Genomic DNA, 17,963 nt, shown 5'->3' with positions numbered 1-17,963 from the left:
GACTATTAAGTTATTTTACAGTCATTGCATTTTATGTGGCGGCAATTTTATGTTTAAAGCCTACTGTCTCTTCAGGGCTCATTAGTATTGTCTTAAATAAGACAAGTTCAGGTGGCTGAAAAATGTTGGTATTTAAGTCTGCCAGATACTGTATAGTGGATTTAGGTACTTGTTCAGAAGTCACTAAATATATTTCTATATGTAGTAGCAGATACCATAATATCACTTTGTCTAGCTCCAAAAGAGCAGACTGTATTACAGCAAGTGCATTAATTTACAAATCTATGGAAGTAAACCTGTGAATAATGAAATGATACCTTGCTTTCTAAACTAACTTCTAATGTTGTATTAGAAGCATCTTAATTCTATGATAACCACAAAACCCTGCTGTGCTGCCTATTTTTTAATCTGATACAAAGTTAATAACATGTATCCCTTCCTTTCTATACATATTTTGTTCTAGTTACTAGTACAGATATTTTTGAGTATGATCTAGACAAGAAATGCACTTGAAGACTTCTGTGCCTACTAGGGTCTCCTCTTCAGCTTGTTTGCTGATACTTTCCAGAAAAACTTTCTGGCAGTCAAGATACTGTTAGGGGTWTTTCTTGCATAGAAACTCCTTGTACTATTACTTATCCCATACAGCCTAATGGAGAAGTGCCTGTGCTTGATGCCCTTGGGAACAATTATTGTGGTTGGTATCGCAAGCACCAGTAAAGACAGCCATGCATAGAGGAGTGGAATACCAGGTCTGAGTAAAAATGAATTCTTTGTTTGAGGGGAGAAATCCAAACCAGAAGCACAATTGCAAACCTTTTGAGATAGGAGTTTGAAAAAAATATCTGTGCCTGTCCAAGGCAACTTGAAGCTATTACTCAGTGGTCTGCTTCCCTTCATTCAAGTTGTGATTCCTAACTAAGTGTTTGAGAATTCAGTTCTCTTGCAAGCATATTACAGCTTGCAGGTGGTTGTACACRAAGAAAGAAAATACTGGGGGGAGGAGAGGAATGTGACTTTTCATACTCAAAGCTTCTTCCACGGCTCTATTTAAATTTAAATCTTCCTGTTCCACTTGCCAGATTTTTTGTAATAGTAACAGTGGATTTGGTTTCATTTTGTGCCTAGACTGATCTGGCAACTGTTGATGATAGATGACCTTGTTTCTGTATACACTTCCCCTGTACTTCTATATCCACTGTGTTATATGCAGCAAGTCATATGAAGTCAGCTGAAAAATCTGTCAAATTCTGCAACACACAAACGAAAGGCGTATTTTGTCTGTCATCAGCCAGTTAAGCTACATGGTCACTAGATTTAACAGGAGTGTGCAAGAGTAGTGTCACAGACTGTTTGTTGGGGAGCTGACTGTTAGACAATCGCATCCTTGAGAGTGATTTAGATGAGACAGGTAGGTCTTTTTGGTCAGAGCCCTGCTTCTTCCCTTCAGCCAACTCTGGCACTTGTATAAACTTTTGAGCCATTTCAGCTAGCAGAAAGTGATTCACCACTTAGGTTTTGGGCTTTTTTTACTGGCTTATGAGTTCAGGCAATCATCAGAGCAGGCAGAAAGGAGCTGCTGGGGCAGCGTTGGCCTAGCTGTTTTGTGAAATTTCGTCCGCAGCCTCTTCTTGACATTCTTTGGCAGATCTTTTCAGTGTGCCTGAGCTGCTAGTGTCTGCTGAAGTGCTTCCTAATCAGAAATAAGCAGACCCTTTGAAGCACCTGGACAGTCGTTAGCTGATGTGTGCAAAAATAAATGCTCTGTTTTGAGACGCTTGTTGGCTGGCAGGGCATTGTTCAGAGTCTGTATAGTGCCTTTTCATTCTTTAACTCTACCTTCGTTAGAAAACAAACAACTTGATAATCCCATGTGGTTTATCAGTGGCCCTTGTTTTAGGCTGGGCATGATGACTGATGACTCTAGGGTRACAGTGGCTTTGTGATGACTGACCTTTAAGTCAGTCATTGAAGCTACTGTGACAAATAAAATACCTTCCTAGCAGCTATAAGCAGGTATCAGTGCAATAACATGTTTCAGTACATGACTTCTTTCAGATCAAAATACGCTTTATCTAAAAAAAAAAAAATCTACTTCTAAGGCTGGTATCCTCTTAATTAATAGAATGAAACAATTTCAGGAATGAGAATTACATGTAAAGCATGCTGCACCTGGTAACTAGGCTCAGGACTATATTGCTACTATTGTCAGGATGGTGATTTTAAAATAATTCATTGATATATGTACTACTCAGTAATGCACTTCATCTGAGAGCAACTACTGAGTCTTACCACTACTTTAATRTTGCATCTTGTATTGAGAAATGTTTCGAAACAAATCTTAGCCATGTGATTCACTGACTCTACTGCCAGTTGAAATAAATGGTCCGTTCTGCTTTTTCTTATTACATCTGCAGACTATGGAGAGGCAGAAGACTCTTATACAAGGGCTCTGCGGATTTGTCCAGCCTGCTTCCAAAAAGATAGAGCTGTTTTGTTTTCAAACAGAGCTGCAGCAAAAATGAAACAGGTGAATTTTCTTTTATTAAACAATGTGTATTGATTATATGACAAATGCAATCATGAAGTCAAATACTAATGATATGTAAATGATAGCAGAGGAATTAAATTGTTTGCAGGTTTTACTGTTTTCTTGATCTCTTGTGTTCCCAGTAGAAATGCTGGTACACTTAGTTTTATGGAGGGGAAATATGAAACTGAAAGTTTCAGTTGGAGCAGCTGTTCAAAATTCTTCTGTTGCATTATGTTTAAAAAGCTTTTTTCCATTCTGTTTGTCTTAACTAGATTCAAAGTCTGTGTGGCAACAGCTATCTTTAAGCGTGTTTAGGATATTCAAACCATGCAGTGGTTGTTTAGATGTATAGCTAGTCAGTGTTTTGCTAAAAAAAATAAATAAAAAATAATAAATAAAAAAAAWTTTAAAAAAATGAATAGTCGTATACTTGCCTCCAAATAATTGCCTCAAGCATTTTGAAGCATAAAATAGACTTCCTAACTAGGGCTTTACCAATTCAGTTAGTCTGCTTCCTTCAGGTTACTGTATAGCAGGACAGACCTATATAGTAGGACACTATCTCAACAGAACAAATACTGCTTATTTTATGTATTTTCTACTATATGACTAGGGTAGGCGCCCAAATGTTAACAGAAGTTAGTGACACACTTCAGGCAGTGTGGTAGGCATAGAACACAAAATCTGTGTCAATAGAAACTAAAAAATTTAACTTGTAAGCTGATACTGAATTTTAAAAAAATAACAGTTGAAAGTTCTTGATATAAGTGAGGATTTCATCTTTATAAACAAGCTGTTACACTGCCCTGTAACTGGAGGATGGGGAGGAGAACCTTTATGCCTCTTTCAACTTGCATAGCCTGTGGACATCCTGTTAGTTGACCTCAGCAGGAGCTAGGAGGACCTAGCAACAAGCATTCAGCGCAAGCGTTCGTGTGCTTTCCTGGCATGTGTTGGGAGTCTAAATTTAGTTGTCTGAGGCACTTGTGTAGCTTTTCTATCATGCTTATTATCATGCTTTCAAAACTATTTCTCTTCAGGCTATAAAGATGGTGCTAAGTTATCTATTCTTCCTAGAATAAAACAAAGAATTCAGGAGAAATTGCTCTTTAATCTTGCCTTTGCTTTTAAAGACTAAATTATTATAGGGAAAAAAATGGCAGTAGTTCCTGTTCTCAGGTTATCCCCTGCAAAGTGAACTTCCTTACACTGTCTCCAGTATTGAGAGATGCAGTTCTTGAGCAATGTACCTTACATCCATATTTAGCTATGAATGAACTCTGTGGTACCGTTGGAGTGTTCTCGCCCAGCTAGAATTATCTAACTCATTCTTGGGCTACCAACTTGTTTGAATAGACTAGGAAAAATGGGATTCTGTAACAGGAGATGCTGAAACCTTTCAAATATGAAAGCTGCAAAGTGAAAAACCGCCTCATAATCCAGATGTTAACTATTCATGTCATTGGGCAGCTAATGCAATAGTTCTAAGGAAGACAAAGATGATAAAACTGTACACAAACGTAGCTCACCTGTATAGATCAGTAGAACCTAATGGACTGATACATTGCCCTGAAAATAGAATATTATTAACAACATCATTAAGCTTTTTTCTTTTATGCCTGCTGTACCTGTTTTCTTTGCACTAAAACAGAAGCTTGTCAGGCATTCTTTGGGGATCGTTTCTGTTTCAGGGATAAGTAAACCTTCCTTTTTGTGTAGAAAGGAAGGAACCCTCTACCCTTATCAATACTGCTTAGATCTTCAATATAAGCACAGAACAATTTTCCTCTGCATATTCTTTTTTTATCCTTAGTTTAGATGAAAACAGGATCTGTGTCTCAGCTCTTTTGCCTTTTTTTTTGGGGGGGGGGGGTGCTTTTTGCCTTTTTGTGTGTGTGTTGCATTATGAACAGACTGCCTGCATTGAATCTTCATTGTCTGGGTGCTCAAAAATCCTCTCTGCTACATCGAGAAGTTTCTCATATTGTTCCTTATAGAGAAAGCTGTATCAGTGCTAAAGGCAGTATCTACTTTCAAAATGTCTTATCTCATACAGACAAGAATTTACCCAGGAGTCTTGGGAATCAACTATTCCAACCTCTTAATTAATTGATGAAGGTAGAAAGGCTGTAGCTCAGTTAAGCCAAGGCCTGCAGATGTGACTCAGCCTTTTGACTGTAGCTTGCTGCCAGCTGTTTAGTGCAAACTGATTAGTGGGGCAGCCGTGCAATCTGAACACTGGCAGTTTGCACAGAGAGGAAGCTAATCACTGGTAAAGAGCTCTGAATCAGAAGCAGTGCTATGAAAAGCCTTGATTAGATGAATGTCCAGGTTTCTTGGAATGTCTGACAAAGCTTTTTGTTTGCAATAGTAAATAATTGGTTTCTCAAGAAATATGATTTAAATATAACTCTTTTATGTTCTAGGACAAGACAGAAGCTGCCCTAAATGACTGCAGCAAAGGTATGGCTTTTTTCCTGTGTCCTGCTCTTGTGCCAGATCTTTCATACATAAATCATGCCAGTTAGTGCCTTTCTGCAAAGCTGTAATTTTTGGCATAATAATCTTTAAAGAATTTGTAGAAAAGTTGTGGTGAAGGTGAATCCTGTATCTAGAATTTATTTTGTGAAATGTCTATCAAGTTTTTATTGTCTGGAATAATTTATTTTCTGATCTCTTGTATCAATAAGACTACTGCTTATACATTTTTTAAAACAGAATCTTTTTTTTAATGGAGACTGTTTTCCTACACCTATTATTTTAAACCTTCTTCTACCTGNCCCCCCCCAAGATCTTGAGTTTAATTCCAGTTTCCAAAGAATTGTGTGGCTTCATGGAATTAAAGGCATTATCAAGTCCCTTCTATGCAAGGCTTTTGCTTTGTCACAAGGGCTTATGCTYTGCAGTTCTTGTCCTGCTTCATTTTATCTTTGCAACTCCTGGTGAAATCATTTCAGCTGTGCATTGCTTTCTTGCTTCCACCCACTGACCCATGCTTTGAATATTTGTCAAAATCCCCATGTCAGCTGGGAAGAAAAGTCCAATTTACCAATCAGAAAACTAATCCAGTGGCTGGGTGCCAGTACTCCTTGTACAGTAAATATGAGTTTGTATATGCTAAAAGTATTCTCAAAGGTAGCAAATTCCAGCTGACCTCTGTCATTTGGAGATTTTGCCTTGCTTTGGTGGTGGTGCATTTTGAAAACACTTCTGTTAATTTTATAGTGGCTGAAAGGAAATTGTTCTGCTTTCCAGTGCAGAGACTTAAACCAACCATCACTTGACACTCCCCAGGGACTTGGCTTACAAACTGCAATGCAACACTTAAGAGCACAGCAGAGCAATTCACACTAACCTGCAATTTGCTGACTGTAGCATTGTCTTTGTCCTTCCTGAAGAAATAAGTCAGAATGTTTCGCTGGAGGATCCTAGATTTAGTTGTCCTGAGAACAATTTTAATGGTTTAGCAGTTAAAAATGGGCAATCTTTCATGCTGCCTCTTTCTCTGAAAACTGAAGGAATAAATTCTTGAGAGATTACCTTAAACAAGTTACTGGTAAATTTAACGATCGGTCCTGCACCAGTAAACATGGTCATGCCTGCCAAGAGAATAAGGATAAGCTTAAATTCAATCAGTATGCCTCTCTACTAACTCATAGAGCTAATACAGCTGTTTGTGGATTCCCGACCCAATTTAACTGTTTGATATTACAGTAAATTCAGAAGAACACCAATAGCTTTCCTGGAGTTTGTCTCAACTTGCCCTGAGATAAGCAGGGAAGTACTTGCTTTCCCTGGTACATCTTTCTTTAGGTGTATGTAACTCTAGATATAGCTAATAATGTATCCTTACTATGTACAGAAAAGACGGAAAAATATATCTTGTATCCTGYAAATTTCTCAAGCTTCACTTCTAGTCTCTGCATTATATATTACTGCAAAATTAAACATTTTTGTGCATTGTAAATCATCTATATGTAGTGGTAGGTTATAGGCATTAAATGAAACAGGATCAGTTGCATTACTTCCATATGCAAGTGCAAGATATGCCTTTCTGAGTTATGCCTTATCTTTTAAACTGCTACTCTGCTTGATTCTAAGCTGCATTACAAAGATGATGACTATTAACATCAAGAATTTAATACACACTGTGTAGTGGGGTGTAGAAATGTTTCAAGTGGTGCTTTGCTTTTGTTTTCTAGCAGTGGAATTAGATCCAAACTATATTAGAGCCTTGCTGAGGAGAGCAGAACTATATGAAAAAACAGAAAAACTAGATGAAGCTCTGGAAGATTATAAAACAATCCTAGAAAAAGATCCATCAATTCATCAAGCCAGAGAAGCTTGCATGGTAAGCTTTTTCAGCAAACCTTTGGGCTAACTTTAAAACAAGGCCTTTTCTCTCCTGGTCTAAATAGCGCTGCTTATGCAAGCTGCTTCATGGGCGGTGGCAATAACTTTAGTTTAAATCAAGAAGTGTACTGCTTTTCTCTTCTGCGTTTGTATARGGAAAATTTTATGAACTGCTGCAACTTCCATGATCATTCTGAGGTCTATAAAGCATAGTTCTTAACCTTCTTAAAATGTGTGTGAAAGTGTGTGTGGGTGTTCAGAGCTGTTAACATAAAATTACAACTTCACCTGTTGAACAGGCCTTCTCAACCATCTACCTACCAAGTTGATCACTAAATATACTACAGTTTGTACTTTGCTCTGATTTGATTCACCCCCAAGAATATCATGGAACTGTTACAATGCAGTAATCTCTTTAAAATAACATTTCTTTCAAAACATGCTCTGTTAAATAACATTCTGATAAACCTCTAACAAACCTTAGACTTCTGATTCTCCCGATATTTGCATCTGTGCATATGCTAGAAATGTGATTTAGGCCAGAAGCTCTGACATATTGGCTGTTTTTAGTCCTTGCCTGATCCTAAACCACTGCTGCATTTTAGCAGCCATCGCTTCAAAGAGGATCTGCAATTTAGAGATCAGAATACGGGTACTGCATAGCACAGTTTTTGCTAGATAAATAATTGGTTAGCCTATCTTTCAGCAGGGTTAACTTTCCAGTTGGTGAATTTGCAGTCAAATGCCTTTGTGGCATAATTTTAAAATAATTACTTTCCTGTTGAGTTGATTATATAACTCTGGGGGTGGCAAAGAAGTTTCTATCAAAGTTGTTAGCTATGTTTGAATTATCTGTAAATCTACTTCAAAACTTTGATATTTTTGTTTCTTGATTTGACGTATTTGCTTTTTTTTGCTRTGCTTTGAGTGTGTATTGGCAGCCTTGAGCTGTTTTACTAACATTTGCTTAAATCTGCAATTAATCTTTAAGGATTTAGTCTCTCACTTGAATAAAATGGCGCCACGCAGCAGTGTGTCCTAATTCAGYTACTTTCTTCATTAACAAACAAAATGAGTTTTGCAGCTTTATATTGTAATTGTTGATTGAAAGCAGACATTGGAGCACAAATACTTCAAGATTAAAGGTTTCTGAGGAATCTTTGCTGTATCTCCATAAGTGTAGGAAAATGCTGTAAGAGTTTCCTTGGGTTTGTGGACAGGATGACCAATGGTAACGTAAATTCCTAGCACTTCTGAAACCCCGTTTTAACATGTAAATAATCCCTACTCAGTGAGCATTTAAAGTTACTCCCACAGCTGTTAATTCGAGGTTATAAGCAACTCTGTGTAACATACCAGCAGGAAGTGATTTTTCTAGTGGTATTTAGGATGTTAATACCTAATGTGAAGAATAATAGTGGCTTTACCTTCTGAAAAGACCCTCTGAATTTGTGAAAAGGTGGCAGGTAAGGAGAGCTGTTCTGCACATAAAGCTCCTCTTAAAGGCTGCTTGCTGTTCTTCTATTTGGAAACAAGTTGTGAAGGCATTTTGAAAGGATAAATGGGGTAGGGATAAGGCTAGACAGCCTGTAGTTTTGAAGGAATGTGTATTATGAAAGGCAGCTGCTGTCAAGAATATAGTGGTGGTCACTCGAAGTGGGCACTTCAGGTCATGATAGGTGAATGGCTTAACAAGCCTTCCAGTCCCTGTAAAGAGTTGCCTATCTTCTGCAGGTAAAAATGGAAGTAAAAGCAGTTTTTGTTTAAGATAAATGGATATAATTTTAAAACAATACTTAGCTGGGCACCTGAATCCATCTGATGGTATTTGATTTTTTTTTTTTAATTGGTTAAATTTTCAGAGGGCATGATTACCTGAGGTTCACCTTCCTGTCAGTGAACCTGCACTATATTCTACACCATGGAAGAAAGAAAATCATGTGTATTCACTCCCAGAATCTTTTCTAAAAGCACTTTGTATACATTAATGTCAAAATCTGTTTGAAATCAGTTTTAGGTGATTTAATTCTCCACTGGAGAAAATAAATCATTAGTACGGACTTCCCGCCCACTATAATACAGTGTTGCAGGTGTCAGATTAGAAACTGCTTTAATAGCATATTAGATAGGAAGCCTTGCCTGAAATTATTTCCTATGGGACTGGATCAGTTACACTGATGGCAGAACAATATTCTGCTTAACTGTGTAACTCCTATTAGTGCTGTGCATGCTAAGGGTGCGGTTGCAGAAAACAGCTAAGCTGATCTGCCASCTGCCTGCTGCTCCAGATGTCGTTTGGTTGCTTTCCTGGTGCTGGCACCAGCCCTGGTACTAGCCCTTTTCTGACCCTATTGAGACAGCTGGTCCTGTGTCTGGCAGACAACTAGCTCTGCCAAAAGGAAAAACAGCAACACAAAAAAAAGCCAGCAACCAGAAAGCCCGAAAGTGAATAGCTTTCGATGGACACATTGGCTTTCTGGCATCAGGCAAGTCCTAGTGCAAGTGCCAGGGAGAAGGAAAGAACATGTGGCCAAGGTAGTGCAGGGACTAGGGCCGTCCCTTTCGGTAGCAGCCCGTGACAAAGTCAGTTTACTGTACTGTGAAACAACCCCCTGATGTTTGTTGCATGCGTCTGGTTGAGAGCAGGGGAGTGCTTTAGCACCTAGCTCTTGGCGATGGCCTAGTAAATGACAAGCTTGTCAAACATCGTTACTGCATGGGTGGTGAATGTGATGGGTCTATCATAGTCTAGAGATGTATATACGTGTTGGCCTCGTTCAGTCTTCTAGCTGAGACTGTCACTTAACTGATCCAGTAATTCAACTAAATGTCTGCTGACATTTGTAAAGAAAATGATAACGTTTAGTTTTTGTAGTTTCTAGAGTATTCTGTAGTCTCTTAACATGATCTTAKACCTCTTTCTGGATCTAATCTAATCTGTTTAGTTACTTGGTAAAGTAATATTAGTGTAGAGGAGGTGCATGCTCTCAGTGCGTTTTAGCAACCCTTCAACAGCTGTGGAGACCAGATGGATTGTCATGAACCACCAGCCATCAACACCATAGATCAAGAGCAGTGTCAGTAGGTGGTGTGAAATGTAAGGGGTTTAAAACACACATGTTTTGGCTGATTAGAAACCTCTATAGTTATACATACAGCAATATCATGATCTTCCTTCAGTGAGTATGCCTCATCTCTAAGAATTTTACGAATAAGCATTGCTCAGGAACCAGTAGAGATTTGTGCTAGAAAAGAATGTTCTTCCTGGCCATCTTTCAAGAATGTTTTAGAATGAGCAGTGATTGTTTTGTTTGTTTGTTTGTTTTTTTTGTTTGTTTTTTGGTTTTTTTTTGTAGCTAGGAAGTACAGAGGTTGACTGTTACAGATGCCTTGTGCTCCTTGGCCTCATTTTATTAGGCAGAGACTTTAGGCTGACATGTGGTGCAGACCATATTGTACAAAACACCCTCAATTTACACCTCAATGGGATTTAGGGCATTCTGCTCTGAGTTGCTCCTGTTCTATGTCAAGTTTCAGGGCTGTCTTTTGAAACTAGCTTAAAACACTTCTCTTGAGGATTTGTTAATGAAGTGCTGAAAGACAGCTAGTTCTGCATTCTTCTAAACATAGTGAAACTTCACAACAGAAAACAATTCACTATAATGTCAGTTCCATGTGTGTAATCAACATGAGTGTAATATGCAGGGGACTAAGAGGCTCTGCTTTATTTTAATCTGAAGTCCACTCCTCTGTGCAGAAATAGTGCAGCACTTTTCCACCACCAGCAACACTAATAATAAAAAYGATGCATCAAGGCTATTTGCAAATAACTAGCTTCATTTGTTGTTAGAACCAATCCTTATTTCTATGTATAGAAAATATTTGGCATACTGCTTTACGAGATGTAATACTTGTGTTAATTGATATATTTAAAAAAAAATCTTCATCACAGAATATTTCTTTGCTGTGGTTCTGGCGTATCTGCTCTGTAAGTTTGGTGCTGCTTATTTCAGTAGTTCAGCATTAGTGCTTTGACTATAAAGCCCCGTGTGGCACACTTTAATTACTTTTGACATCTTCAATGCCAGATTAAAGAGTTTGAAGTTCGTGTTTTGTGGCCAAATAATCCCTATTGATGCTTTTCCAGAAAGTGTTTAATTATGTAGTATCAGTCTTAAGGTTTTGTTTTTAGCAGATGTATAAGTGTTATGTGAATTTTAGCTTCCACGCAGCTTCTGAGGGACTAGCAAGCCAGATAAACAGTGTTAATTACCAAAAAAAAGCTGTACTTTGAAAGAAGTGTCATAAACACATAAGAAACAGCTGTGCTTATGGACACCTTTCTATAGCTAGCTAACTTTTGCAAGTATTTTGGGGGAGATAAGAAATAGCGAGTCTACAGAATATTAATATTCAGATGGACAAAACATGGAACATGTGTTTCAGATCTATTATTTGTGCCTTCAGATCTATTATTTGTGCCTTCAGATCTATTATTTGTGCCTTCATTTTCTGCTGAAGAGAGGTGCCATGAATGTCAAACCAATCCAACCTGTGGATAGCCACACATGTTTTCCTGTGGCCAGCCCAGGTCCAGATTTCACCCAACTTAATAAGCCCCCCTGGGCTGGCAGAAGTCACGTGTGGTCTGACTGGGCTAATTAGATCTGGCTCACTGGTGGTGATACTGGGCCTGGGCCGGTTTCAGGCTTAGCCATCCTTGTGTCTGTGTTATATTCCTTAGTATTCGTTTATCTGATTTCCTGTGGCATACTGCTTCTCTTCCCCATTTCTGCAGAAAATGGACTGTATTTGCTTGTCTTCACCAGTGTATGCTGCTTTGAAAGGAAAGAATAATCAGGCTGCCTTGTCAAGGCGCTTTTTCTTGAGGTGAACATCTTATTTTACTGTAGTGATATCATCAGAATGACAAACCCATATATGATAACTGGAGCTATAAATTACAGGAAAGAACRGGATCAGGAAATTGAGTTCTTTAACTCTGTTCAGAAGCCAATTATCACAAGGGGAGTGTGTGCAGAGTGAATCCCACACCTGTTACCACAGTCAGCAACTGTAATTAATTTACTGATAGCACCATTAGAGCAGATCTGTCTCATTTGCTCTGACCTCCACAAGAAGAGAGAGCATAGTTACACCTATAATTGTGTCCTGAAATGGCAGGAATATATGGTGATAAGCATAGTATAAAAGCTTGAAATAGTTACTTCTGAAAGTATGAAAAAGACCTATTTAAAAATGCCTGTCATTCATGCTATATTTTGTTTCAGTACTGTATTTTAACTGATGTAAACTGCCACATAGTATAAATGATGCAAAGGTAAGTTTAGTTGTAATGAATGTAAAATTCTAATTAAAAGTGGTCATAGCATTCATTTAGCAAAACATGATTACTATGTAAAGAGAGGAGATGAGTCACAGCTGTTTTAGGCATAAATGGGAATCTGTAATTATTAGGAGTGCACAGACCATGCAGTTGCTTAATGCTCATTAGAAGCATTTGCAAGTTTTCTGTTTGTGGTGGTATAAAAGATCTTAACATTGGCACCAGTTCTGAAGAGGCGGGAAAAAGCTCCTAAACTTTTACTTGGAGCTCAAGTTTAACTACTGGACTTTGCTTCATACAATGAAAATTGCCAGATCAAGGCACTCATTTGTAATACCCTCTCCTCTTTAGAAGCATGACATAGATGGCATAATAAGATGCTGCTCATTAAACTATGTCCTGAAGTTCATAGACAACTAATTCAGTGGTGTTCTGATAAAATATTCATACTTACATCTTTCTTCATCTTTTCATAATACAGATTTCCTTGAAGTGTCATGCCAGCAAGAGCTGAGTTCATGGCTATGTCTTTCCATACATCTCTGTGTTTATGTTCAAAGTCAAATGTTGTGCTTGCTAGTTCCTTCAGTCTCTTCTACCAAATTTAAATGCATGCAGCACAGGAGATAGGGCTAAAAATATACTTTAATTCTAAGCYTCCTAAATTCCATAAACTTGTCAATTAAAATACCAGAAAACAGATCAAACTTTGTTTTTTCAGCAGTAAAAATGTATGCCTGTATTAAACCTGCACTTACAAATTACAGCTTACTGTTTGTGTGAACTGATGTAATAGGGTGAATATAGGTTTCCCAAATAAGATGAAAGGGTCAGTTTGACATAAGGATTTCTTTTAAGCCATCCTGGGTATGGGTATGCAAATCAACCACGGTAACCCACAGTATTGTTGAAAGCATGCATCTAATTCCAGTTTTTCCTCTCATTTCCCACAGCRATTACCTAGACAAATTGAAGAACGGAATGAAAAGTTAAAGAAAGAAATGTTAGGTGAGTAGCTTGTACATATAAATTGCTTCCATAATAATGTTAATAGTCAACTAGGAAAATAAAAATGCATGACTACACAGATCTCTTSTATAAAACTTAAAGAAGGAAATGCTTGTTCTGTATTAAACAACTTTCCAGTTTTATATTGCTTAATTTTATCAATAGAAAGTTGTAGCCATATAATGATCTCTTACTGAGAAAATTATTAAATTTAAAGAAAAATAATCAGACTTAATTTAATTTTGATGCATGAAAAAGAATGATGTGAAATAGAACTATTATGCCTGCATTCTTTCCTGCCCTGCAAGTAAACTTTTAAAAAGAATGTTCCCTTAAAAAAAAAAAGCAAAGATAGGGTTTTCATCAAACCTTTAACTGAAAAGTTGTCCAGATGATGCACAGATATATTTGATCTTGCATCTGAAGAAATAAATTTGGTTCCTTATGTAGCATTTTCTACCTGTAGACTTCCAAGCCTTCCTATCTATTCAGTGTTTTCTCAATTTTGTTTATGTGGAGGCTGAAGCAAACCTACCTAGCATTGTAAAAAGGCCTTAGGCATTGCTAGGAATAGCATCAGATCTCCTAACTACATTGTTCAATGTCTGGTTAGATTTGACTTTTACAATTCTGTACTAAAGGATACTGCTGATTGAAACTGTTTACAGAAAAGAGTTTAATATAACTAATTTAAATATATGTCCCCCCCGACCATCATTGTATTGTATTGTATTGCTTGGATAGTATTTGAAATAGTGATATATTTCAAAAGCATAGCTATTTAAAGCTGATTGTCCAAGTAAGATTGGTTTTCATGTGTAATATTAATAAGAATAAAGCACTTCCTTACACAAGTCTCAGCTTCATGGAAACTAAGCATTCATAATAGTTTGGGGGAGAACCTACCCCCTCAAAAAAAAACAAACTCACCCACCTGCAGAAAGCTTCTGCCAATGTTGCCTATTGCTTCCTAGTTAAAAGAATTTGTGTTTTCTTATAGGTTCAGACACAGCATAAGTCATTCAGACCTAATTAAAATGAGTTTTTATTTCTTTTCATTTCTATTATTTAGAAAATCCACACAAGGTATGCAGTAATGTACAATGGCTGAAATACTATTTTAAGATGAGTAGACTTGAGGGTTTGGGTTAGGAAAGGAGAAGAGGGTGTCTTTGGAGAATTGGGTTAAATAAACTCAGTGTCTTTCATACTATTAACACTAATTCTTAAAATACTTGAGAAGAAGAGACTGTTTCAAGGGCTTCTGCTGAAGTCAGGGTTTTTCTTTAATTGAATGTTTTCTGAATGCAGTGCTGTGAGTCTAACTTGCTCTTGTTTTCTACTATCTTGCACTGGTAAATTTGAGTAAAGTTGCAATAAGGCTTTCTACAGCTGCTGTCAGGAGCTACTTAAAATACGCCAGAGGTAAACAAGATTGTGTGATAGGAGTATAAATAAGTGACAAATGCAGAAAACTGTTAGTAGGATGATGCATAGTTGTAGGAGATTGGTCTCAACACTGAGTAATATGAAAGCAGTTCTTGAAATTCTTTGAATTCAAAGAAATTCTTTGAATTCTCCCTTTAGACATTGATAACAATAGTACAAAGGACCTCACTAATCACAAGGGACTCCACAAACAAACTTAGCATTATAAACTGTCATTACAGCCCAATCTCAGATTGCTAATTTTTGCCTAGATTTCTGATTAGGTTTGACTATTCTATAAGCTATGAAACCAGGGGCAATTAGGATTTCAGGTTTGGAATGGTTTCTGGAGAACCAGCTCAGGCTGCCTCTGTTGGGATTCTGGAGAAGGATATTCTCTTCTCTTAAATCTCTTCTCAATGATGTTAAGTATGTACAAGGAGATGCACTGATGTAAACAGCCAGGCAGGACAGCCAGAGTAAGTGTGAGGTAATGCAGCATCTAACCATACATGTCCTTGGCTCTTGTGTGTGACAGGATTCACAAATTGTCGTATCTGTTGTCAAAATTACATGATGTCATTTGGCTGGGTGATGTTTCATTCTCAGCTGTGCTTGTAATCATTAGTGTAACAAATTGAGGAATTTTTCTGTMATACATTCTCTTAATAGGACATTTGAAATTAAATTTGGAATATGGTGGTAACCAGAGTCATTTTTAAAGTGTTATTAAATTCCCTGTATCCTGTCTGCAAGAGAGGAAATAGGGACGTCATGGTCCAATGATGCAGGCCTGGGAGAAAAATACTTCCTAAGATTTTCAAAATGCTGCTGCTCTACGTGAGGTCAAAGTCACTTACAGCTGCAGGTAGGAGTTCTGGAAAAAGGGAAAGAAGACAAACTTGAAATAGCCTGGTGGTTAAGACAATTGTATGGATTGGTTTTGCTGTACCGTGTATTTGTTTTAAGCTGGTTCAACTTTTCTTTTTCAAGGACTTGGTTAATGGCAGTTATCCACTGAGTACTGTGTCAGAATAGATAATTGCTTGCTGTAATCTCTTAGGAGATTATCTGGTTATTGGTAAATGGTGCCAAGGCGTGCAAGCATTCCCCTGCTTTCTCCCAGAAAAGCCAGTGGCAGTGCCCCTGGGCTGTACCCCAGGTTTCCTGGCTCCTGGAGAGCAAGTTGGATGCATCCAATAGTTCCAGGCAGAGCCAGGCCTGCCCTGGCAGCACTGGCCTTAAGCTTAAATAAATAACAGCATCTCAAAGAATGCCACACTTCATGCTTTGGCTTCTTTGAAGTTTGGGGTTGCACTGAATTCCTATGGTAGTCAAGGAATCAGCCGGTAACACTGTTTTTTTTTTTCTAGGCTTTTATTTCTTCTCTCTCTTTCTTTTTCTTTCTTTTTTTTTTTTTTTCAACTAAAAATAAGCCCTGGTATACCCAGCTGAATAACCTGTAATGACTAGAAATGCAAACAAAAAAAAAAAAAAAAAGCCTCCTTTTCGTTCTCCAAATATTTCCTGTTTTCCTATGCTACAGCTTGTTACCACATAGTTTGTAAGAAGCTGAAACCACAACTTCTTAAGTGATTGTGTGTAAATAAGAGTACACATTCTTAGTTGGATTTTTCTTTCAGACTACCTATGAATTCTTGCATGCAAGCGGTAGCACATGTGATTAATGAAGTTGATGACATTTAAAAATTTTATATATATTTATATATATAAATATATATGTATGTATGTATAGATGCTTTATTGCCAAACCAAGTTCATTTCTGCTGTGTCTTTTTTGCAAAGGTTTAACTTTTTCAAAGCTGGTGTTGGCATTTAAATTATTTTCATATTTTCCATTCCGTCTTTGCAGATGGGTGCTGCCACTTGTCAGTGAAGTTTGCTCAGTAGCAGCTAACCTCAGTTTACTGGAGTTTCACAACATAGTGAAAGCTTAATTTATAGTACATTTTTTAAAGTAGTTCTTAAATCCATGTGGCTGTCTTCCTTTATGCTCTCACAACACGAGCATCCTCTGCCTCAGTAATTGCCCAGGATGTGAACCCATACAAGCACCATTTTCGGTGTTCGTTTTTTATTTTTCTTCTGACTTTAAAGCTGAAATTTTCCAGCTATTGTGTAACAAGCTAGTCTTACCAAGGAAAAAAAAACTATCATTTTTGTCATAACTAGGAGCAGCTCCTTTGGGTAGAGCATGTGAGAAGAAGGGAAGTTTGAAATTTAGTTTTAGAAAGGTTTAGCATTAGCAGCCTGGGGTTTCTGATGGCAGTAGAGTCTTCTGTATGGCTACATGGAAGCTTAGTATATTAGTTGTTTAAAAAAAAAAAAAAGAAAGGATGGAACATATGCCATCCATGTAACACCAGCTTATGTACGTGGAATTTTATCAAATCTAATTAAGAACTATTGAGACTTTTGGTTCAAGTTTTATAAATAAATGCATTCCAGAAAATAGTAAAATGTACATCATTATTAACGGGAAAGCCTRTCAAAACATAATCACCTAGACCTTTCTATCAGTATGAACTCTTTCCAGCTATTTGAGATCAGCAAACATTTATTAAAGAATAAGTTGGTGGTTTGTTGGTTTTGCTTTTTTTATTATTATTTTTAATATTCTGAAGGCCATGCTGTATTTGAAACTAAGAGGAAAATCCTTGATGGTGTAGGTAGAGAGAACTGAGGTTACTTGAAATAGTGTAAGCAAGAAGTGATACAGTTACTTTTAGTTCAGGCATTGCATACAATTTAGGGAAAGGTAGAAGATTTGCCACGGCTCTTGCAGTTGCCTCAGAAATGTTACTGGAAATACAGTACGATGAAACCTCACTAAGAAAGTTCTTAGCCCTAAGGTTGCGTATTTAACAAAAAGAATATCTAGCTTTTCAACTTCTAAACAACACAGTAAGACTAGCAACTATGCCAGGAGAATTCCAAGAAAAAGACTTGCTTGCTTCTGGCTGTTTCATTACAAACAAATAAAGTTTCTTGGGCATCTCCCTTTTGCCACAGCAAATTTAGGTGAATAATGAATTACAGATTTGAGCCCTATACTAATTTTACTAGTTTTCTTGTTAACCTCTGAGTATTACTTTGAGTGAACTTAGTATGTTGGAGTTCCAGGTGAAAAATGTAGACGTGTTTTTAAAATGTCAAGAACAAGAAGATCTATCAAAATACTGTCTCAAAAAGGAGACTCTGACACTGCTCCAGGACAAATGAGCATCTGGCTGCTGAGAAGGCTTTGGAGCTGAGTCACAGCTCCACACGCTT

The 17,963-nt window shown here is 37.4% G+C and overlaps 1 protein-coding gene across 3 annotated transcripts in view; it reads left to right on the top strand.

Moving 5' to 3' along the window:
• Positions 1–17,963, top strand: part of TTC1 (tetratricopeptide repeat domain 1) — a 35,487-nt gene that overhangs the window by 13,420 nt on the left and 4,104 nt on the right. For all 3 annotated transcript variants that reach the window (XM_085317881.1, XM_085317882.1, XM_085317883.1), the window contains exons 4-7: positions 2,418–2,530; positions 4,960–4,996; positions 6,736–6,884; positions 13,187–13,241. In XM_085317881.1, the coding sequence (XP_085174007.1) occupies positions 2,418–2,530; positions 4,960–4,996; positions 6,736–6,884; positions 13,187–13,241 (354 nt within the window). The remainder of the gene's footprint in view (positions 1–2,417; positions 2,531–4,959; positions 4,997–6,735; positions 6,885–13,186; positions 13,242–17,963) is intronic.

This window comes from Rhea americana, unplaced genomic scaffold, assembly GCF_003343005.1.
Source record: "Rhea americana isolate MKP2758 unplaced genomic scaffold, rheAme1 scaffold_51, whole genome shotgun sequence".
Taxonomy (NCBI): domain Eukaryota; kingdom Metazoa; phylum Chordata; class Aves; order Rheiformes; family Rheidae; genus Rhea; species Rhea americana.
The sequence above is the reverse complement of the archived record's forward strand: the minus strand, read 5'-3'. Positions and strand labels throughout refer to the sequence as shown.